The 22,815-nt window shown below is 43.7% G+C and overlaps 1 protein-coding gene and 2 long non-coding RNA genes across 4 annotated transcripts; 2 read left to right on the top strand and 1 right to left on the bottom strand.

Annotated features, from left to right (window-relative positions):
- Nucleotides 1-1,674: 1,674 nt before the first annotated feature.
- On the bottom strand, nucleotides 1,675-8,633 carry LOC100841557 (protein NRT1/ PTR FAMILY 6.3). The gene is made up of 4 exons (XM_003573432.4): nucleotides 8,363-8,633; nucleotides 7,994-8,211; nucleotides 6,711-7,309; nucleotides 1,675-2,955 (listed from the first exon to the last, which is right to left on the bottom strand). The coding sequence occupies exons 1-4, from the start codon at nucleotides 8,484-8,486 to the stop codon at nucleotides 2,109-2,111; spliced, it is 1,788 nt and encodes a 595-aa protein (XP_003573480.1). The 5' UTR covers nucleotides 8,487-8,633; the 3' UTR covers nucleotides 1,675-2,108.
- Nucleotides 4,588-6,503, top strand: LOC112272058. Its single transcript, XR_002965753.1, has 2 exons — nucleotides 4,588-5,654; nucleotides 6,021-6,503. It is a non-coding gene; the product is annotated as an uncharacterized LOC112272058 (long non-coding RNA).
- A 13,317-nt stretch (nucleotides 8,634-21,950) lies between the features above and the next one.
- LOC112271924 lies at nucleotides 21,951-22,443 on the top strand. 2 transcript variants are annotated; one of them, XR_002965463.1, is made up of 2 exons: nucleotides 21,951-21,999; nucleotides 22,084-22,443. It is a non-coding gene; the product is annotated as an uncharacterized LOC112271924 (long non-coding RNA). The 2 variants fall into 2 exon arrangements; XR_002965461.1 differs by having other exon boundaries at nucleotides 21,954-22,004.
- The last annotated feature ends 372 nt before the right edge of the window (nucleotides 22,444-22,815 follow it).

The raw sequence follows: 22,815 nt of genomic DNA, 5'->3' as shown, positions 1-22,815 counted from the left end.
TGAAGTATTATAGAGAAAAAGGAGACCTCTAATATGATTTGTTGAGCCATGAGTTTTATTGAACGCGACTAATAGAAGAATTGGAGGTTTGTTCAGCTGGCCAGAGCAGAAAAACATAATTAGTCTTCTAAAACAATAATGTGGATGAAGTACATGTGTATTAGCCTCCTAATCATTTCTTTTATTTGTTCATTGCGTCAAGGAGAGTTTTGTTTTCTGTAGTCATACAACTGTGTTTGCGTTGTATTTTTGTATGAATCCTCCTTGCTCATTGTGTAGTATTATTTTTCATTAGAGAAGGTTTTGAGTTTTCTCTTCTATTTCATTTCCTGCTGCAACGCATGTAGTGCCGGCGGAAGGAGATGGGGCTGAGTCAATATAAAGGGAGAAAGGAAGATGTTATGAAGTAGAATGACAATGAAGTGAATCGATGTTGGAGAAAGAGAGGGAATAGAGTGCTACGGTGAACCAAACTGTAAGGATGTCGCGAGTCTTCTGGTTGTTGTAACATGCCTTCTTAATGTATGTTTTTTCTCCATCGCAATGCACGGTACCCACCCGTGTCATTCTCAAGAATTGTCATTAGGTTGACTGTTTTCGTAAGACTGCAAATTAAGCATGTACTCCGTTCCAAAATTCTTGTCGTGGTTTAGTACAAATTTGAACTAAAAAGTACAAATTTGAACTAAAACCGCGACAAGAATTTAGGAACAGAGGTAATACATTACTTCATATTTAAGCAAAGGCTGGCTATATTGAATTAACTTATGTACCTTGAATATGAGAGTAGCTCCAAATTTCGTTTGTACCTCTTTTGAAAGATTGTATTGTTTTGATATTTGATCATGGAATGGAAGCCATCTTTACCATATAAAAGAAACAATATATAGTGTGAAAATATTTTTCTGTGGTCTAACCAAAGGTCCTTTATGCAATGACTTGACTTTTTTTTGCGTATTTTTTGGATCCTTTTGAATTTTAAAAGCTACAGCTCACACAAAAAACTTTTCTGTACATAGGGAATTGTTTTCATCTGTTCATAGAAACACATTGTGTTTTACTCATATTTTGTTTTTCCGTTGCAACGCACGGGCACTTAACTAGTCGCTTCTAGTAGTTCAGCTTTTAAATGCACTCGTCAAGTTTTGAGTCATCTTTTTAAAATTTAAAGTAGCATCCCTATATTTTCCATGCCATCGTGTTTTCATTTCCTGTGCAAATCATTGAGATTGTAGTTAAGTTTGTCGTCACGGAGTTTCACTGTGTGTGTTTAGCTAGTTGATTTGTGATTTGTTAGGATTAATGGGCGACATATCCAGTGCAGATCTTAATTTGGTGCAAACTTGCAAACTTTTCATATGGACTGTCGGATCTAAAAGGTACGTGTTGGTCGAAATCATAACACCTGCTTAAAAACGTTTTTCACATAACCCGCTGATTTCGATTCCCACTTCTTATCTAGACCATGCATCAAAGCTCCAGTGACCGCGGACGGAAATTTTAAGTTATATTGTAAGAGTGCCCAGGAACGGAGAATGCAAAATAATTATAAGTTAGATCATTAGGAACTGCTTAGTTCTCTTATACCTAACTCGGCGTCCAAAGCGGTACTCGCCACCCCTTATTCCGAATTTTTGGCTCATAGTAAACAGATATAATTTGGACACAAGAATATACATCGACCATGAAGTTTGCTGGTCAATCAAAAAGCACACTTTTTTTTATCCTTTTTTTCTTCTTTGGAGCAATTTTACATTTCGGTCGAGGAACTTTCACAAAATGCAGCGACATTCAGTCACTGACACCCCTGCCCCTCCCCACCTCCCTTAATAAATTTATCACATTTTGGTCCACTAAAACCCTTCCCCATTTCACCGTTTTCCTTTTCCCCCTCTACCAAGTTATTAATTTCATTATACTACACTTAGACACACGTACGTGGACCCAGGCGGCGCGACACGTAAGTACTCCCGTGCCACGTCGACGGCCCATACTACCGAGTATGGTACAAACATCCGTCCCGGAGAAGAAGAAGAAACCAGAGCCGTCCGATCAACCGAATAACACACGAACGGACGGATGAGGGGGACACGTGGCGCGAAGTCAGGTCAGTGGAGGCAGGGCTCGGCGTCGTTGACGCTGCCGTCGGCGCCGGGGCGGCCGGCCTTGTACTTGTACCACCGGGCGGCGAAGAGGTAGACGACGAGGTTTGCCAGGCAGAGCCCCGCGAGGAGCCAGTAGAACTTGTGGAGCTCCCCCTGGTTGAGGTCGTCGGCGATCCAGGGCCGGCGGTGGGCCGTGAGCTTGTGGACCGCGGACACCAGGGCCGAGCTGACGAAGAAGCCCAGCGAGAGCGTGCTGAGGAACAGCCCCGTGCTCATCGTCTTCATCCCCTTGGGGCACTCCCGGAGGAAGAAATCCAGCTGCCCGATGTAGGTGAAGGCCTCCCCAGATCCGACGAGGAGGAACTGCGGGATCAGCCAGAAGACCGTCATGGGCACGACCCCGTCGGAGGTCGGGTTCTCGCGGGCGATCCGGAGGCGGCGGACCTCGGTGAGGGCGGCGGCGGCCATGGCGAGGATGGAGAGCACGAGCCCCACCCCGATCCGCTGGAGCGGGGTGAGCCCGTGTGGGTTGCCCGAGAGGCGGCGGGAGATGGGGACGACGATGCGGTCGTAGATGGGGACCGTGAGGAGGATGGAGCCGACGAAGAAGACGGTGAGGGAGCCCGCCGGGATCTGGAAGGAGGACCCGATGTGGCGGTCCATGGTGGTGGCCTGGGACACCGAGAAGGTGGTCATCTGCGCGTACACCGTCCAGAACATGATCGTCGTCGCCCAGATCGGGAGCATCCGCGCCACCGTCTTCACCTCCTCCACGTCCGTCAGCGTCGCCAGCTCCCATTTGCTCTGCTCGCCGGCGGGGTCGTTGTTGATCGCCGCGTGGTCCAGGAAGCTGCAAACACATTCAGATTCAGGTGCGTTCGTCTGTCAGAATTCAGTAACAAGAACTAATACTTTTGTACTAACAATGAAAGTTAACTGCGAAACCATCTCTTGGAGTAATTCTTAATTTACATTCAGCAAAGTGAGTTGGAGCATAGTTTTGCATAAGGAAGTTCAGGCATTTCAGAATATGTTTCGACTTCAAATCATTGGACACAGAAAGCATACATACATACATGCAAAGTTCCTTTCACTTTTGGGAATAAAAATGACCAAGCAGCTAGGCCGTGATGCAACTATACAAACTGAAAGCAGTGGTCACAGGAATCAGATTCGATTCTTGCACAGGATGGAGACACAAATCCAATCAAAACACCTAAACAAACAGCAAACATCATCTAAAGGAGTCCTAGCCAGCTTATATATGCTCCATTAAGCAGAGCATCTTCAGTCAAACAAAATTTAAAAAATCCCAAGTTCTTGGGGGTAATCGTCAACATGGGAGTATGGGACATGTATGAAACACAGGGGCTAAACTAGTGTGTTTTGTACATTTAATCAGGTGGCAATATTCTTCCCCCATTTGCACATGCTTAACTGGACTGACAGCCAATTAGGATCAAGGAACAACACCTGTTCATGTGATGCAACCAATGATGTAATACATTATCTGTATGTGCAGTTCCATGCAATCCCGGCCCAGGTAGAGCCTGGGGGGAATAAGTTTCATAACATAGTGATCCGCAAATTGTTGATAAATCTATGTGATTAAGACATATGATCATGTGATTATCCTTGGGTTGGCACTATCCTATCAAGATATGGGTTTTGTACTGCTAAACTGACCTGACCACCTAATCATGTGATTATGCAACAAAAGGAACAATATCTTGCCATGTGCACGTCACCATGAAACTGAATTCATGGCAGGGAGCTTGCCAAGAAAACACTACCCCAAACCCTCTAGAAAAACTCACCCTCAACAATGTCCGTGCTGAAACCGACCTCCATGGAAAGAAAAAAAAAAGATTTGATCCCGTTTTCTCGCTAACCATCGTTATTCTCGACACGTGAGGCACGACAAGTGTCGCTTGTCGTGCTCCACGCGGCTTTAAAAAAGTATACTCCTATATGGCAACAGCGCGTACGAAGTCGACCGTTCGTTCATAACCTTATTAGCAGTGCTCCATTAGGAGCTCGACTGGTCGATTAATCGAATAACTAGCCAGGGTAGTGGATCTCATTTCACCTCTCCCTCTCCCCATCAACCTCACCAACCCTAGACAATCATTTTTCAAGACTCAAGAGAAGGCAACAACCACAGGCTGCAAGCATACAGATCACATGCCTCCTGCCCTTTCCTTCACTGCTTTTAGGGGGGCCTCTGCATATCTGCAGCATGGTCCATGGAATGACCTCCATTGCTTTTCCCAGCACGAGTTGGACAGATGTGGCCATGGATCCTTAAGCTTCCTTCCAAGTGAGCCATGCCAAAAAGGAAGAGCAGATGCATGTGAGGGGGAAATTAAAGGCTTGCTTGGATCTCCTTGTCCCCATCAGCACCACTGCTCAAGCTTAGCTAGAAAGGAGGAAATTTGCTGCACACATACCACTAGTACCAGTTCTTATGTCTAGGTGTTTCTTGGCGAGCTTTTGTTCGTTTTTCTACTGCCCAATCATGCAGACCTTTCGGTATGCACACGTCTCAGTTCTCTGCAGAAACATCCACCTAATAATTGAGGGAATATGGCAGATCTTACTTGCTTCCATCTAGCTCTCTACTGGGGGGCCCACCATGAAGTATTAGTCAAAAAATAGCTACCAACCATTTCAAATTCTGTTTTGGTAATTCTCAGTTTGACTGAAACTCTTTCGTAAAACCTCGGTGACCTGCCTAGAATTCCCATACTAAAAGTGTGCAATCAAGCGTGTATCAAGTGTTTTAAAGCTTGAGCTCATTGTGGTTGGAATAGCATATGGAAAGCATAGCATAGCTTCTGACCTACTATGCTTTTATGTTGTGACATTCTGGATGTCAGTTTGATGTTGAGAAATGCATGTCGGCTTGATTGATTTGATAACAACAGAAAATATTTCAAGACTTTTGGAGGCCACATAAGACAATAGGGAAATAGGAGTCTCTGGGCCAAATCGATGTCAGTGGTGTATTGCATGCTTTATTTTTAAGTAAAAAAGAAAAGGCTGATGCAGATGGCACTGGCAAATCTTCTTCTGTCTACCCAAGCTAGCTTGTTTCTTACTTAGTGATGCACGCATTGCATTGCATACACCCTTGTCAAGTGCAGAAGCATTAATCCCCCCTTTGCCAGAATCCAAGCCATCAAAAGAAGACAGCAGGACACGGTCGTGCTTTCCACGCAAGTGGTCGACAATCTAGCTCCTCCCTATGAATGAATGAATTGGTACAGGCTGATTATGGGACGAAAACTGTAGAGCTCCTTTTCTTGATAAGCTTGTGCCAACCACTGCTACATATGAAGCCTAGGACATCTCAGAGCTCAATTGTTCCAACTGGTAAGCTTACCTAACAATTTGAGTTAACTCCCCCCTAATTAATTTATTTTCCACAGATCGTGGGCAGGCAGCAAAAAAGCAAACGGAGCACCATTGCTGTTCCTATTTGAGTACTACTACTCTCCCTATTTTTCAACACAGGAATTCCATGAGGATTCTTCTGACTTTTGAGAGGTAAGCACAGCAAGCAGTCGTTCTCGATTTCTCTTTGCATGGTTGAATTGACTAGGTTTCTTTGGAAATTCCCACAAGAATCCTCCACCCGTTTGCTTACAAAGGAGCAGCAGGTGGGAGGAAACCCCCCAGCCAGGAATCACAAACCGAATAGGAGTAGTGCTACACTTAAACAACAACTGTGGTGGTGGTGTTGCTGCTAAATCCCAATGCACTAGAAACACATGGGGGATCAAAATTAAAGCCGGCCAGTTTGGCCTCGCCTACCGACCAGAGCCCATCAGGGGACCTATCTCTATCCGATCCAGGACTACCAGTGTACCACTGCACTTGCACCAATGCTTATTTTTCTGAAGGTCAGTTCAGGTTTTGCATGCAGGTTCAGGTTCAGAGAAAGATAGGGACACAGACACAAGAAGAGGAATGGGGGACAGGAGCACGGGCCCGTGACCGCCCAACGTCCTATTCCTCTCCATTTGAGATTACAATAGCCTCAATTATTGGCTGGCTGCCCGCCAAATCTCCCCATTTGTTTTTCTGGGCCTTGGTTTTGGAAGATCGAGAGAGCTCGAGCGTTTGGGATACATACACACCATTGCCATGTGACGAGGCAAAGGCAGGTTGGGAGAAAACGATGAGCCGGATTTGGATTGGAACCCCATTTTTCTTCTAGCAGAGGAGAGGAAAGAAAATGGAATTTAGTGATCGGGAATTAAATGGCTCTCGCTAGCTACTCCTTGTTTCCTTGCCCTTTATGAGGCTCCTTGTCCTCTTGCTTCCCAGTTGCCTGAAAGGTGGGTCCCTGTCAACTATAGTCAACAGTGCCCTAATGTGGTCTCGGTTTCTTTACTGTCCATGTCCATGCAAGTTTGACTCAGAGATATGGATGCCCGGCCTCTACAGTCACTGGCTAAATCAATCTCTAGCTAGATAAACCCCTCCACTAATCCAGTATTATTAGAATTAAGCAGCAAATGAAGCAGTAATCAAGCAAACATAGCAAGAGAGTGAGCCGTTGATTAACTAATTTGAGCTAGCAGAGCTTAATTAGCTTACCGGAACTGCTTGGTGTGGGGGATGCGTTCCTTGAGCTTGCTCTTCTTGCCATTCCCGGCCTCATCGGCGGCGGCGGCCTTCCCTACGTCGATGTCGTAAAGCATGTCGGGCTCCGCAGGGAGCGGAAGTTTCCTCTTCCTCCAGGCAGCAACCACCACGGCGGCGATCTGTGTCAGCGGGCTGCCGGCGAGCTTCTTGAACCGGTACCGCCTGGTGCCGGCAAGGAAGACGACGAGCCCCACGGCGATGGCGGCGGCGCAGGCGCCGTACCCCCATGGCCGGCCCAGGTTGTCCTGGACGTAGACCAGCACGGTGACCGCCAGGAGCGACCCCAGCGAGATGAAGAAGAAGAACCAGTTGAAGAAGCGCATCATCTGGGACTTCTCCGTGTCGTTGGACTCGTCGAACTGGTCGGAGCCGAAGCCGGACACGCTGGACTTGAGCCCGCCGGTGCCGAGCGCCGTCAGGTAGAGCGCGGCGTAGAGGATGCCGAGCTGCGCCCCCGACGCGCGCGCGCACACCGGAGACGAGGAAGACGGCGTGCACGACGCCGGGCGCAGCCCCGGCGCCGCCGTCGAGATCGTCAGGATCGTCACGCCCTGCATGGGAGATGGACATATTTGTTTAGAAAATTTTACAGTTTCCTTATTTGCTACTGCCACCACTTCGACCGATTCAAAACTGTTTTTGAGGGATGAACGGATTAATCAAAGCTTAATAAAATGAGCAAAAATATCTGGGCCTGATCGATCTTATCTGAATTGGTAATAACTCTCAAAAAACAGACGAACAAATTTACTTTTGGGTAGAGAGATTTAAATGCTTTGCAAATTGCAACTGTGTGTCATGCTGTATGGACCCATACGGCCGGCATGGATGGATCGATCCATCCGTTTTCTTGGAGGTATTAGGCTCGTGAATAATCAGGATGAACGTGCCCATGATGAGTAAACATAGTAAGTAAACACTGTTCTTCTGTTGCCCGTTCTTTTTCACAAGAGCATCTTCGTTAACTAATTATGTACACCGTAAAAAGTAAATTTAAAAACGCCCAGATATTTCCCTTATTTAGCTAAAATAACTAACAACTAGTAGTAGCAGTAGTAGTACTAGTAACCACCTTCCTATGCTCTAGCTCAAGAGACAGAATCAATCAACAACAACAATAAATTAAAACGAATCTTTTAAAATCTTAAGCACGAGTCTGCAGCTTTCACGGCCGGCCGGCCAGGAGCTGGCAACACGAGAGTAGAGTAAAAGAGGGAGCAGTTGTATGTACTCACGGATGCCTGGATGGCGGTGAAGATGGCGATGGTGAGGAAGCGTCCGAGGAAGGAGTCGGCGACGAAGCCGCCGAGGAGGCAGAGCATGAAGGACGTGCCCATGAAGTTTGTGACGACGTTGGCCGCCTCCGCGTTGCCGACGTGCATCGTCGCCGTCAGGTACGTCACCAGGTTCACCGCGATCCCCAGCGTCGTCAGCCTCTCGTTCAGCTCCGCCACTGCAACGACCGAACAAAATTCACACATTCACCCCCCAAATTAATCAATTAAATCCCATCTCAACCAATCAATCAACGACTCCCTCGATTCAAATCCCCTCCTCGAACTAGAAACAGATTGTGAGGGAGGGGGTTCCGTGTGAATAAATACCTAGGATCATGGCGGCGGCGCCCCAGCGGCCGGTGGAGACGCGGGCGGCGGGGCGGCCGCGGTAGTCCCAGGCGTCGCCGAGCACCTCCGCCGCCGCATTGGTCTGCGGGATAAGCCCCACCATCTTGCCCTCTTTGCCCTTCGCCGGCGAGGATTAGGAAGAGGATCTGGCTGCGCCTGCGGCGAGCTCTGGAGTACCGTTGAGGACTTGATTGGCCGATGTTTGTGTGTTTGAGTTCTCTGTGGCGGGTTTGGGAGGGGCGGCGGGCTCGCGTATATATACCCGCGCCGCAGGGGCAGTTCGGGGAGAATCTCTCCTCCCGGGGGGTCGTCTCGCTTTTCTTTCTTTCTTTCTCTCTCTCTCGCGGGGGCGGAGGAAGAAGGGAAAGGAGTTAATTTACAGATTACGTTGCGTGGTTAAACTAAATAACTACTATTACTGATCATTCCTCAAAAAAAATTACGCAGTCCGTACTGTAACTACTATCCAAAACGGACTGATATATCTTTGCCTTTATCCGGGGTAGGGTGAGATGAGATAAGGGCTGTTCCTTTTATCCTGCAGGGAGGAAATTATAAGGGCAGTTCCTTTTATTTTGCCGAGAGGAAATAAAATAAGGGCGGTTTCTTTTTTTCGTTACGCTGCGCCTTCGATTCGCTGGGACGATAAGGGCTTTTGTTTGTTTTTGCGAGAGAGCTAGGGGGGACACGTGGACGGCTGGGAGAGTATCATGTTGGGGGCCTTGGGGCCATCGGTCGTGAGAGGCGTACGTATACAGCAGTTAGCATAGGAGTACAGCAGGACACGGTCACCCAGATACGTACGCACGTATGTCGCCGCGCTATACGCTCGTCCCCGTTGTACGTATATATACCACGCCCTATCCACAATAGTGTGGGCCCCCATTTTGTATACCTGTGCTACCGCTGTGTTAATGGATTTTCTTTCCTTAAAAAAAAGTGTGGGCCCCATTTTACGTGCGTGATGCACGGCAGCACGTGGCACGTGCAAACATTCGTGTTCAGAAAATTTAATTAGCAAAACATTCGAAAAGATTTAGCAAAACATTCTACGGAAACCGTTGGGTATTCAGAAAATTCGTGTTGCCGGCCGCCGAAACCTGTTTGAAAGTTCATACACGTGCACATTTCCTTCGCTTGTTTGATACTCCTCCGTCTCATATTAAGCGACTTTCTATTACATGTATCTAGACGTTTTTTAGGTATAGATACATCCATATTTAGCCAAATTTGAGTCACTTAATATGGGACGAAGGGAGTACGATTCTCGTTTTACGACATCTGACTCGTGCTTGTTTCATGGGCAACTCCGCCTACTTCTTTTGTCACATATTTGTCTGCTCTTCTCTTCATCATCATAGTGGGCCTACGATTTCAATATTGAATGGGACAAATGTCATCTATCCCAGCAGAGAATTTCAAACGGCGACCCCTTCTCTCGTGGCCCTGCACAAACCCTAGCCATTCGATCAAATGCAGCTCACCACTAGCAACCTCATTTTGTGTCGGTGCGTGCTTGTGGCATTCTTCGATGATGTGGTCATCCTCTACTTCCGCTTTCATGTGACTTGGACCTGCCAGCATGCGTGCATCCAACCACGAACCCTTGGGGTAAGTGAACCCCACCTCTCCCTCTTGGTTGCGTTAGCGGTTCTTCGCAGTGGCATCATAGTCAGGATGGACTATCAGGCTGATGTTGGGCCCTCTGGTACACCGTGAAGCTAGCCTACCATGCTCGATCAACGACCGCAAAGCCTGCATATGTTGCCATCAACTGATCTCCCAACCAGAATCAAGCACCACTACCCACATAATAGCATCTCATTGGTTGTCGTCTAAATTTCAGGGAGAGAACATAATGGATCTTGGATGCCCATCATCATCCTCCACACCGTTGGCAACTGACAAGCGGGATGGAGTCCCGTCACCACAATGACAAGTATCTTTGGTGGCCGGTGGGGGAGAAGAAGAGTTTTGAGGCTTCGACTAGGGCTTTTGCCCCCGGTGCCCCTCACGGGAGGGACAAGATGGTCGAAAGCGCGGGATGCATTGCCTAATTTTTTTGGGGGGAGAGTTTCACTTCCCCGGGTGCCTTCACACCATCCAACGAGTACACAACCTTTACATATGAGTATCAAGATCTAATCTTGGTAGAAGGAGTAAATACACTAACTCCTCCATATCACGTTATTTGTGTGTATCAAGATCTAATCTTGGTCATTGTGGAAAAAAAAGGAAAACACTCTGTGCAACGGACATATCATGTTATTTGTGTGTGACTTTGCACAACGGATTAGTGGTAAAAAAACATGATTGTGTTCTTACCGAGGCCTCTCCTAGTGCATTTATCTCTTATATTGTTTCTTAATTGGTGCACGATAGATATCAGGTACAACCAGACCAATGCATTGTCTGCTGTTGTATCTAAATTAGTTGTGTGATTTAATACATTCGAGAGAGAGATCGAGGTTTGATAACTTTTCTATTGATTTGTGCACACTATCTAGCGTAAGAAACGGTTTCATCATATTTCCTCGACGACTATATGTTACATAGGTACAAAACGCTGATATGGGCACTGTGGGTATGTCTGGTCCCTTGTCTGGTACGTAGACCCAAAATATCTGATGATGCTCCTTGGTTGCATGTTTTATAGTGTGATGAAGAGCAGCTAGCGTCCTTCGCCTGCGGGCGCAGCATTTTCAGCTCGCCCCAGCCTAGCTAGACGAAAAATATTCGAGCATACTTAGCTGAGAGGCTTCTCTTTTTGCACCTTGACTGTAGCTACCTAGCTACCACGGCCAGCCAATATCTTGTATCGCGGGTAAGATATCTTATGGGCAGAGAACAACTAAAACTACGTCTTAGCAGCACGTACGAGCAACGGGAGAGGGCAGAGATTTTGTATGCCGAGTTATTTGAAAGCTTCTGGAAGAATAAGCCCAGTTGCCCAGGGAGTAGGGCTGGCTGTAGCTAGTAGCCCGTGCCTCAATTTGGAAAGAAAAAAAGGTGAGTGATCTCACGTGCGAGAGCGACTGATCGATCGGGTCACAGATTCTGGATCAGACGGTCGAGAAGCTACCGACGATTCTTAGCCGCAGAATTATTATTTTTACGCTCTTTTTTTATATTTTTGTTGGCGGTAAAATATGAGGTTAATTTCATTGGCAGTCGATACGAACATTATCCGTAGCCAAATAACTCTACAGTAGCCGAAACTATGTTTAGGTCAAAATTAATGGAGAGGATTTTGCGATCTTATTTGTCTTAGAAGAATGCTGAAGATTTCTGTAGAAAAGATATATGCAACCAATATATACTGATTAATTACGGGATAAGGCCGAATAACAGTACTACTCCAAGAACATCAATACGCGTGTAATTATCAAATAATGACAGGCAATTCCTTTGTTCCCTCTAGAAATTGGTGTACTACTGGTGAATACGACTTTATATAGGGAAAAGAAGTGAACAGAATGTACGCATGCATGCCATTTTTTTTCCTGGAGCGTGTAATTATAGTGCCGGTGATGAGTACCATAAATCTTAACTACTCACTTTGTTCCTAATATAATGCTCTAGCTTTTGTAGATGTGGTACTCCCTCCGATTCTAAATTGTTGTCGAAATATTACATGTATTTAGAAGCTTTTTAAGAATAGATACATCCATATTTAAGAAAATTTGAGTCAAGAATTTAGGATCAGAGGGAGTAGTATATATTTCTATGAATTTTGTCAGACTTTATAAAAGTTTGACATAGAACAAAGTACATATCTCATACTCCCCGGGCGACACTTTTTATGGATCGGAGGGGGAGAATTAAGAACAGAGTAGTTGTTTATATTTTTGAATATAGTGAATATAGGGGGAGTACCTAGCTCTTCTGTAAGCACATTCGCTTGTCTTACACATAGCTCTCGTTGCTCACGTACTCGTTTTCTCCTTTTACCTTTGGCATATGCACATATGCTCGTATCGATCGGGAAGGCGTCCAACCTATCGAAACACTGCACCGGTCAATTTAGCTAGCGCAGTGGAGGAGTGAGGTAGACTGAGATCGAGAGCGATCCAAGGTAATTAAGCATATATGCGCTCGCAGGCCCATCGATCATCAGGTGCTCGCCCAAAAAGACTTTATTTAATTGCCTGCCTGCATGCTGCATACGTATCACATGCTTGGCTAGCTCAGAAGGACGAAATTAAAGGGAGCAGAGAACCACACGAAAGGGAGTTTTTTACGGCGATGCGATGCGTATATATCCATGAAGACGACCACCTGCACCGGCCGCAATGGTGGGCCAGCGTGGCTTTACAGCTAGGCGAAAGGCGGCCACGTCAGCCGGTGCTTGGTGCTGGCTTGTCAATGGCGGAGTGGCCGGAGCACGATGCGTTGTCTTCTACCTGGCGGCCAGCTCTGCAGGGGGGGATTCGGATTCGAGGCCCCGCTGGGGATGCATGGAGCTTTGCTTTGCTTGGTTGTCACCTTGTCAATGGATCATGTCGCCCGGCCCTGGCCTGCTGGGAAGCAGCGCACTCCTCGTGTCATCTTTATTAGGCCTTTTTTGCCTGGTTTGGTAAATTAAAAAGAGCACGTGCTACTCGTGCGTTTTTTTTTCTTATACTACTTTTTTTTTCGTGGTTTTAAGGGCTTCTTTCATTTGATTTGAAAGAATTTTTGTTAGGCATTTTTTTGGAGAAGTTGTATCTTTAGAAAATAATTATGTCGTCCAGATCGTTTGATTTTCAGGCAGATTTGTATCGTTGAGACTGTTTTCTCTAATGATTTATTTGTGGGTGCTGAGGTGTCCAGCCCCAATCTAGGTGTTGTGGTAGGGAACCTGTGGGGGAGTTTGTCCCCTCGGGTATAGTAGGGGGAGTGTGACGGGTCGGCTGCCGCAGCACAAGTACGGTCATTTTTCGTACCCGTGACATCGTTTGGATGCTTATTTGAAAGAAACCACGAGGGTTACGACCCCCGAGTAAAGTAAGGGTTGCCTCAGGTGCTGCTGTGGTCCTACCGTGGCAGAAAAACGGCCCCCTCTGTCCCGCCGCACTCATATTGCCTCAGAAATATGTTGCCTCCCTTCGTTTGTGTTGCCATCATCACTCCCACACGTTGTGGACCTTCGGTACCGTCCGCTTAATACACCCGTCGTGCTCTGCACGGTGGGATGTGCTTGTATGGCTTGACCATCATGGCTACGTTAGCGCATGGGTTGTCTTGGACCAATGTTTGCCGGCAGAACCCCCCCCCCCCCCCCCCCCCGCCGTTGTGCGGCCGAGTACCGGCACTTGTGTCCTATCAACGTTGCATGGACGGCTTTTACTTTGCTGTCTTACCGGAAAGTGCTTGTATGATGGTCCTCGACCGATGGAAGTGGTGCCTCGTAGAGAGTTACCTCGCCGCGGACGCCTGTTGACGGTGCGTCAAACACTTTGTTGTGTTAATTCTTGTAGTTTTCTAACCTGTTGTAGAAGTTAAGAGTACACAACATTCGAATCGTTTATTCGTTTTAGAGACCCCTTAAATCAAAGAGGCCCTAATCCTGAACACAAGTAGAGCTAGAAAAATTGTTTTGAGTGGCGGAGGCGACAAGTCATACAAAAAGCATATTTATATTGGTATCGATGATCCAGGAATATAAATCGATGTTTAATTTCACATAATATTTAAGCGAGATTAGTGGGATGCCATGGGGAGGAGGGGGGGGGGGGTAACCATGGCTTGCACTCTTGGTCCCTTCCTTGGGACCGATCACGAACCGACAAGAAAGAACCGCAAGAATGAAATTTGTGCCAAAGAAAGAAGGCAAAACCCATTGACCAAAAAGCTATATATGGACGCAAAACTATCAAGTCCTCAAATTGTCTCCGTGCATAAAATGTTTTCTTTAAATTGAAATTTCATATGAAGGAGCCATGTAGGTTCCTGCTCCTCCCCACTCCAGGCCCCTTCCCCAAACAATACTTTTTCAATTTTCACCATTTCTTGGTTTGAGTCAGGGCAAGAAGATGAGCACGAAAACCTGACTCAGCAAATTAAGTTCACTTCCAACCCACTGCGACCAGTTAGAAAATATCAGAAAAACAATTTCTAAGCTAGGATTGAAACTATAATTCCTCTCATAGTCCCTGAATTTTTTTCCTCTGGGTAGTGAAATATTGGCCATGAAAGGTAGGGCCGTTTAGATTCTACCCCCGTTGATGAAGAGATCCAAGAGCTGGCATGGTGTCTATGTTCGAATAGTCGCCTAAAAAAATCGAAGAGTCAATTCATTGCTCGAAGAGCCTCCAAAAATATTCTTTAAAAGGAGGAATATTGGTCATGAAAAGGTGGTACGTACATGCGGATTTCTCCCCCAGTCACCACCTCCAAACTTCAAAGGTTTCCAAGCCCATTCCTTCGCTGCTATCAACTAAGAGAACAAGAACACATGCAATCAACATGGGAGAAAGATACTTTGGTCCTGAGATGCACCGTAATCACACCAATTTTACGCATTTGTGCAGCGTCATTTTCTTCCATCGTCGTTGGAATTATATTCGAGCTAATCCCATTGGATTTGGAAGTGAGACAACTCGTTGCCATGGCCATGGAGTTGAAGGAACATTTTTTGTTTGAGGTTAGGACCACGCCATGATGGTGACACCAGAACCCTAGCTATAAGGGTTTTGATCCGGACACTGTCGACGCACACAAACAAAGTGTTGCTTCTCTCCAAGCAACAATGTGGAACCATTCCTTTTTCTCACTCTAATGGGGTCCATGCTTAATTGATTTGATATACCCACTAAAGGAGATTAGCAGATGTTTATTCTTTATTTTATTTTTCTTTGTGCAAAATCTCTATGCTTCTTAATATCAACATCTTTATTGAGGATTTAACTCTCATGATACCGAGCTGGCCACTGAATCTATCACATTAGCACAACCATCCAATGTGTGTACATGTTGAATCATCCATACAGAAGTATTTTGGATGGGGTTATTTTGTCTAACACGATGTATATTTGATCAGAATAAACCTTTATATAGTTCTAAAGGTAGAAGGTTGGACTAATTTGTATGGAGTTAACGGTTTAGGTACCCGTAAAAAAAACGGTTTAGGTAAGTGTGCATCGTATTATACCATGCATTTCCTGCTAAACGTATATATCATGCAAACGTATACTATCATGCACAGAAAAAGATAAAATATCCAACAGTAATAGTTTTCAGCAGTGCAAACTATAACTCACGATAATATCGTGCACTTACAAATAGTTATTCCTGGGCCACTTTAGAAATAGCAAAACCGTATGGGAAGTTTTTGCATGCACAAACCCGTGAACCATAACTTCATTCATTGCCCTTAATTACATTTATAGGTACATTTGCCTTTCCTTTAAAGACAGAGAAATTTAGTACGATGGCCATCTTTTTACCTGGAAGAAAAAAAAAGGAAGAGATTGCATGCCGGACTTTGGGCGATGATTTGCTAACACGCACGGCACGTGTGACATTAACTAGACGTACGCGGGACGACCTTATACCAAAGAAAGAAAAATAGAAGAAAAAGAGAGAAAGGAGATAAAGAAAATGAGAAGACCAAAGTTACATTATTGCCTGATATGTACATGCGTGCAATGGGAAAATGGCGAGACCGGTCGATGGAGTTTTACGGCACAATTGAAAGCGACATCAAGTACACTTTTTGTCTGGATATATGCTGCTGGAGCTATAGCTCAAGTCAACTTGGCGGTTGACCTAGCTAGAAGATAGATGGAATAATGTTTGGTGCAGGTGGCCTGGTGATACATACTTGCATGATGTGGAATGTATGTACTTCTCTCCGTTCAATAAAGGATGTCTTAATTTTGACTGAATTTGAATGCACCTATTCACTAAGACATGTCTAGATACATTCAAATTTTAACAAACTTGAGACATTTTTTGTTGGACGGAGGGAGTACAACACATGTCCACGGAGGAAGTTGCATGCACGTACGTGTTATTGGGCGTAAAAGAAAACATTTTTCATCGTTTTAAAATAAGAAATGTACTAAATGTAGCAAAAAAATATTCTTTTTAGACACTGCAAGACATGATTCGGACCAACATTTACTTCATTAAAATGCAGTTTTGTACAAATCACATTCATAAATACTCCCTCCTAAATCAGCGACACTTATTATGGATACATGGGAGTAAATAATTTTGAAATTACGGATCTAGTGGCATCAATTTTATGCCAACATAAGTTATATACTAATGGAGCAATTGTTGGTAAAAGTATCTTGCCTTGACCAATCAAATACACTATGTATACACAGAGGGAGTATGATTTTGAGGAATAGAGGGAGAATGTAATAACAACTAATCCTTTGTTCTTTCTTGCAGGAAAAACAATTAGTTGCTTGTAAAGGGAAAGATCTAAAGGGCTTACTTATTTATTCAGCTTAAGGTGTTGCCGTTGTTCGTGCTCTTATCTGTAGATCGCACTATGGCCAGCATGGTCCTTGTTAATGCATATTGCAATCACTTTCTTTTCCCTTCAAGGCATATCAGAATCATCTTTTTTCAAGGCATATTGAACCATGGTGTTTCCTTCTTTGGTGATGGAGCTTGCGTTCTCTTCTTTGGTCAGTGGTTGTGTTTGGTGATATGGAGCCGGGCTAAAATTGTTGCTCCAAATGCAACACCAATCGCATTCCTATTTTTCATGAAGAAATAAACTGCTCCAATATTTGGACGACTGAAAGTCATTCCGATCAAATTAGGATCAAATTATACTCATTTTGTTCTTGCCCCCCAACTTGATAAAAAAAAAAGCTGTGGTAGGATCACTTGTCCCAGAATAAGAAATTAGAAAAATTTAAGGAACCACACAAGCAAACTTAATTTGAAGTCTCCCACCATTGTTCTTTATTCCCCCAAGGAGAAAACGGAAAGCAAAGCGACTAATTTTAATATACATTACGCCAAAATCTAGTAAATGATATTTTCTTAAAAAATACTGTCAATGTCTATCTTGTCCGTTTCTTTCCAGGATTGTTAAGCTTAACAATCTTTTTGGATGCCCCAAGGAGCAATGGGAGCCTCCTTAAGTGTGTATGAATCAAAAAATAATTGATTTGAGTGTACTGTGCATGCCTAATATAAACATAGGAACATCTAGGTGTATGGCCTTCGTTCAGAGGGAATTTGTTGGCTTTAGCCTTTAAGCCCATTCCTTATCACCCCAAAGAATCATGCATCCTAGCACTATAAGTTAACCATTGCATAAACATACCTGAATCAAGTAGACCAATCTTTAGCAACTTTTCCAAAATATATAAAGATAGGTAGCCCACTATAAGGATTTTGAACCCCTGATTTTTTTTCCAGAAGTTGTTCATATATAGAGAAGCGATTTTCTTGCGGGAGAATGGTATACCCAGAAGCATCTACTTCTAGGTGAAGAACTATATTTTAAAAATATTAAATATTTTGTTACACATGTAAATGCTCGATTCTGTTATATAATTGTAAATTTTCACAGAAACTTATTTGAGTAAAATGCAACCGAGGTCTCTATTCTTTCTCAAAGGTGTCAATTAGGTCCCTAATCTTTGAAAATGCACGTTTAGGTCCACTTTGTTTGTTAAGTGGTTCATCCTAGGTCCCTCGCCTGTATGCACAGCTCCGGCCGCATGACGTGGCTGCCACCTAGGCTTTGGGCCCACATGTCAGGCGATGACGTGGCGTTACAATCTTACAGAAAACCCCCCGCGTGGTAGATCTTCCTAAGAAGAAAAATGTGGCTACCAAGAGAAGGATGAGTTCTGCAAGAGTGGTAAAAATATTCCAATTTTGAATACATGCAGATGTCACTAATTCTAGGTGGCAGCGCCACGTCGTCGCCTGACGTGTGCGCCCAAAGCCTAGGTGGCAGCCACATCATACGGTCAGAGCTGTGCATACAGGTGAGGGATCTGTGATGAACCACTTAACAAACAATGAGGAGCTAAATGTGCATTTTCAAATATTAGGAACCTACTTGACATCTTTGCGAAAGAATAGGGACCTCGGTGCATTTTACTTAACTTATTTTGGTGCCACTCACATGCTTGCCTGTATATTTTTTACTTTCGATAATGGGTAATTTATTAATATCAAGTACACCAAGACTCTGCAACAACACAATATACCAACACCAAACCTGGAGAATGTACGCAAGGAAAGAAATGGCAGAAGCGAACGACCACACAGAACTGTCAATATTTGGATTTACGTTTCACCGCAGTAGCACGTGCACCAAAAAGTTATTTTGCTGTTCTCTTCTTTTCTTAGCCCCCTAGATTTGTGGATAATATAATCAAATCTTCGTTGTTAGCCACTAGAGCCTACTTGGTTTGGCTAATTAAACTAATTGTGCAAATATATCATAATATGAGTAGTGCTACAACGGACAAATATCGATGTAATAACAATCAAAAGCAAGATGGTGCGCTGTTTATGTGGATTTAGGAAGTTTTCTGTCTTTTTCCGGAGAAAGTAGAAAAATGTGCAGAGGACATACATTTTCATGGTGCTAGTGATCATGAACCTAGATCGAATATAGTCTTAGGTGTAATTAATTAATTAATTAGCAATGAACTATTACTAGAAGAGCATCAGGCTTCAGAAAGCAAATATTCTCTTAAGAGAATTTTCTTTTGGAACACAAAGATAACTGCAAGGGGAACACTCATAGGTGTCATGAAACAAAGTAGGACATTATTATTTTTTTGCAGGGAAAAAGTAGGACATTATTAACGCAAGTCAGAATTAATTAATTGTGTGTGTTACTGGTATGTTGGTACGAGTGTGCATCTCTCATTTTGAAAAAATGTTTCATAAAACAGGTAAATATATGTTCCAAAAGAATTAACCATCCTTTGTTATCCCAATATTTTCTACTACATCAAAGTAGGTTTATGAAAGTTCGGACCGAACATATGCTATCACAAATTTCTAAACGGACGTTACATCAGCTTTTAGGTCAAGCCCTCAAGTCCAAGCGTAACTCCTAGTTTGGATCATTGCCATCTTGTTCTCTATGAGATCCGAAACAATGCGTATAGAGTTAAAGCCTCTCATAGTCTCATTATTGGGCTCTCTTGCCCCCACAACAAACAATGAAGACTGTCAACTAATAAGCTCACATAGCTGATCAAACGGTGGGCCCTGAAATCTCACCGAAACACATAGAACAATTGCTTGTTCACATATAATCCTAATTTTTCTGTGATGGTGAGCAAAATGCTGCAAGGACAGACATACTGACAAGATTCTGCGATTAACAATTTCAGTAGTGCTAGCACTCTGCATGGCATGGGCTCGATGGCATTGTCTAGCTTTCACACATATATTAAGAATTCTCCAACATAATTTACGTGTGCTTTTGACTAAGCTATTCGAATTAGCGTGCCTACGTATCATTTTGGATCGTTTCAGTTTCTGCAGCCGAAGAAGGATTTATGAATTAACCCATTTAGAATGGAATACTTGCTGGGTAATGTTAACTCCCTGCTGCATGATTGAGATTTTCTTTTGACTTCCTTGATGGTGATGCTAACGCACATTTCTGTGGCATAGCTGCAAGGCAATTCTTAGCTTGCATTATTGGACTAATCCACTAGTGACAGTTGTAGCTTTCTTTTCTTCTTCTGTGAAGCAGGACAGGCTTTCGGAGCAGCAGGGGCAGGGCACTACCTTAGTAGTAATAACCTTTTCATACCTGGATAAGAATTGAGAACCATACAAGTGTCCATCTGCATGACATGACATCTGGAACCCAGAGCATGCATTTGCTGTTCATATACAGTCACAGGTCAACTGAAAGTTACTCTCGTTTTTAGAGAGAGATGATGGCAGTACTGGCTGGCTCACAATGTTGCAAGAGTTGTCATGTTTGTATTTCAATAGGTTAAATATATATTATTTTTTATTTGAATAATAACTGATTAGGAATGCTAGATCGGAGGCAATGCTAATTGGGTGCTGCATTATTGAACAGATCCTGTTGACACATGCCTCAAATGAAAGCCACAAGCACTTGGCAAAAGTGCAGTATTTTTGCAGACACTGTTTTGAATGATGGACACTGTTTCTTTCAGTGATCTTCTTATGATTGCCCTTGTGATCATCTTTCTGCACCTTCATTTGCCTTATCGGATCATAATAGGTCTCTCTCGTGCAACAGAAACAGCATTGCAGTCTGCAATTCTGCGCAAGGTTCAAGGAGTCCCAGCTGGTCAATTGTGTCACTGTAGGAGCAAGTAGCAAGTCATCATCTCTACTGCTAAGATGATTTGTAGGATAGGATGAGTATGTGTGCAAAATTAGGCTTCTTCGGAAGAACTTCAGGCCCTAGACTGAGTAGGATTAGTTAATGCCTGGCATTAAGACTCTTGTGGGGACTTGCTTGCCACATTTTTCAAACGCAGAGACGTCTGAAAACATAAATTATGTGTCAAGTAGAGATGTAATTGGCGGTTGTAGAAGATGTTTGTGTACACAAAATGAAGTTGCATGTCATCCATCAGCAAGTCCCTGTTATGAACTAAGAAGACCATTTTGTTTGGTGACTGCAGAGGTGTTCTAGCATGTAATTTGATAACCTATCTAGCACATCTTCCAGGTAGGATGCCGGCTGAGTATATGATTTTGTTACTGCATTATTGGTCCTGAAATTGTTAAGTATGGCTATTAATAAGTATACTTGGTATTTGGGAAGTCCAAGCATAGGGTCTACATCACATCCACATGATGTATAGCTTTATATGATTAACAAAAGAACATAATAAAATGTGAAAAATTGTCACATCTCACCTCCACAAACTAGTATGCATATGAGAATTGGATATCATACTGTAAGAGATCATGACATCGTTCATTTTGGGTAATCTTTTCTGATGAACTTTTTCCATTTTCTTCCGACGGTATACAGTATACTTAGGCGCCACCATTACTGCTATTCTCAAGTACTTGCATTTATATTTATAACTATAGCTACTTTATGCATATTTTTCAACAAAGCTATTCTTGAGAATAAATATTTATGCCTAGTTTTATTGGATAAAACCTGATTTGCTTCTCAGAAGGTACCAGATGTGAAACCCTTACTGTAAATTTCCTGAAAAACAAACTGGCTGTAAATGTAGGAGTATAAAATAGCCTGATAAACTTCTTGGAGAATCGACTACCAAATCCAGGACGATCAATTTCCTAGAGCATTAAATTGATTTATTTTGCTAAGTGTCACGATCTTCTTTCAAATAGGACGCCTTTTCGGTACTACCATGTGTAGTTACCACTTCTTTTTCCACCTTCGGATACCACCGGCCAGATCGGGTACAAGGTTGTTGTATAGACCCGCTAACCCAACCGCGCGCGTCGATGCGTAGAACCTGGAGACAAAAAATTAGCTGGATAGAGTGCCTGGTTTTTAGGGAGGTTAGAAACTGCAACCAACGCCACCTATCCAGCAATATCGTTGGGTTTGGTGCGTACAGTACTTGGCTATATATATCGGGCCAGAGTGAGAAGGGTGGGCGGGTGGTGGCAGAGCACTTGGTAATCTGGCCGGCGATGTGAGTATGCATATCGACGTATGGTTAGCAGCTCTTATTCTAACCATGGCTAAGTAGTACTTTTGGTACAGTATGTGATGTACTGCCTTTTTGGTAGCTCAGCCATGGAGTTTTCCAATGACGTAACATGCATGGAGTCTGCAGGCCGGCCGGGAGTATCTAGTACGGAGTATACAGAATGTTGTATCAACACAAGGATGGAGTATATTGTATGTACTGAATATTGACAACAGATGTATGAAGTACGTAGGATAGAGTATATAGTATGGAGAATATAGCATGGAGTATGTAGAATGGAGTATGTACAATGGAGTATGTAGTATGGAGAATATTGTAAGGAGCATGTAGTATATAGGATCAACGATGATCGAGCAAATCTGCTACTACAGTAGGTACTTTCTTTTTTCGTTTTAGTAGAATCCAATAGGCAGTAACTAATTGATTTTCTAATTAAATAGTCTAGATAATCATGTACTAGTATAACAAACTTCTTCTTGGCCGGATGGATTAGATAATCATGTACTAGTACAACAAACTCCTTGGCATGGCAGAACACTGTTGTTTCGCCAGCAATCGATGTATATTCAACGTATGCATGTACATCTCCGGCCGGCCACACGCATGCATGTACAGCGGGGATTATCTTCATCGAGAAAGAGAATGGTCGTGATCCTAAATTTTTGATTCAAATTTGTTCAAATTTGGATGAGCAGGTAGAAGGTATATAGTACATATGCATGAGAAGGTAGAATGGAATATATATGAGAATGTAGAATGGAGAAGGTAGAATGGAGAAGGTAGTACATATGCATTAGAAGGTAGAATGGAGTATAT

Source organism: Brachypodium distachyon, chromosome 3 (genome assembly GCF_000005505.3).
Source record: "Brachypodium distachyon strain Bd21 chromosome 3, Brachypodium_distachyon_v3.0, whole genome shotgun sequence".
Classification (NCBI taxonomy): Eukaryota; Viridiplantae; Streptophyta; class Magnoliopsida; order Poales; family Poaceae; genus Brachypodium; species Brachypodium distachyon.
Note: the sequence above shows the minus strand (reverse complement) of the source record. Positions and strands in the feature narration are given on the sequence as shown.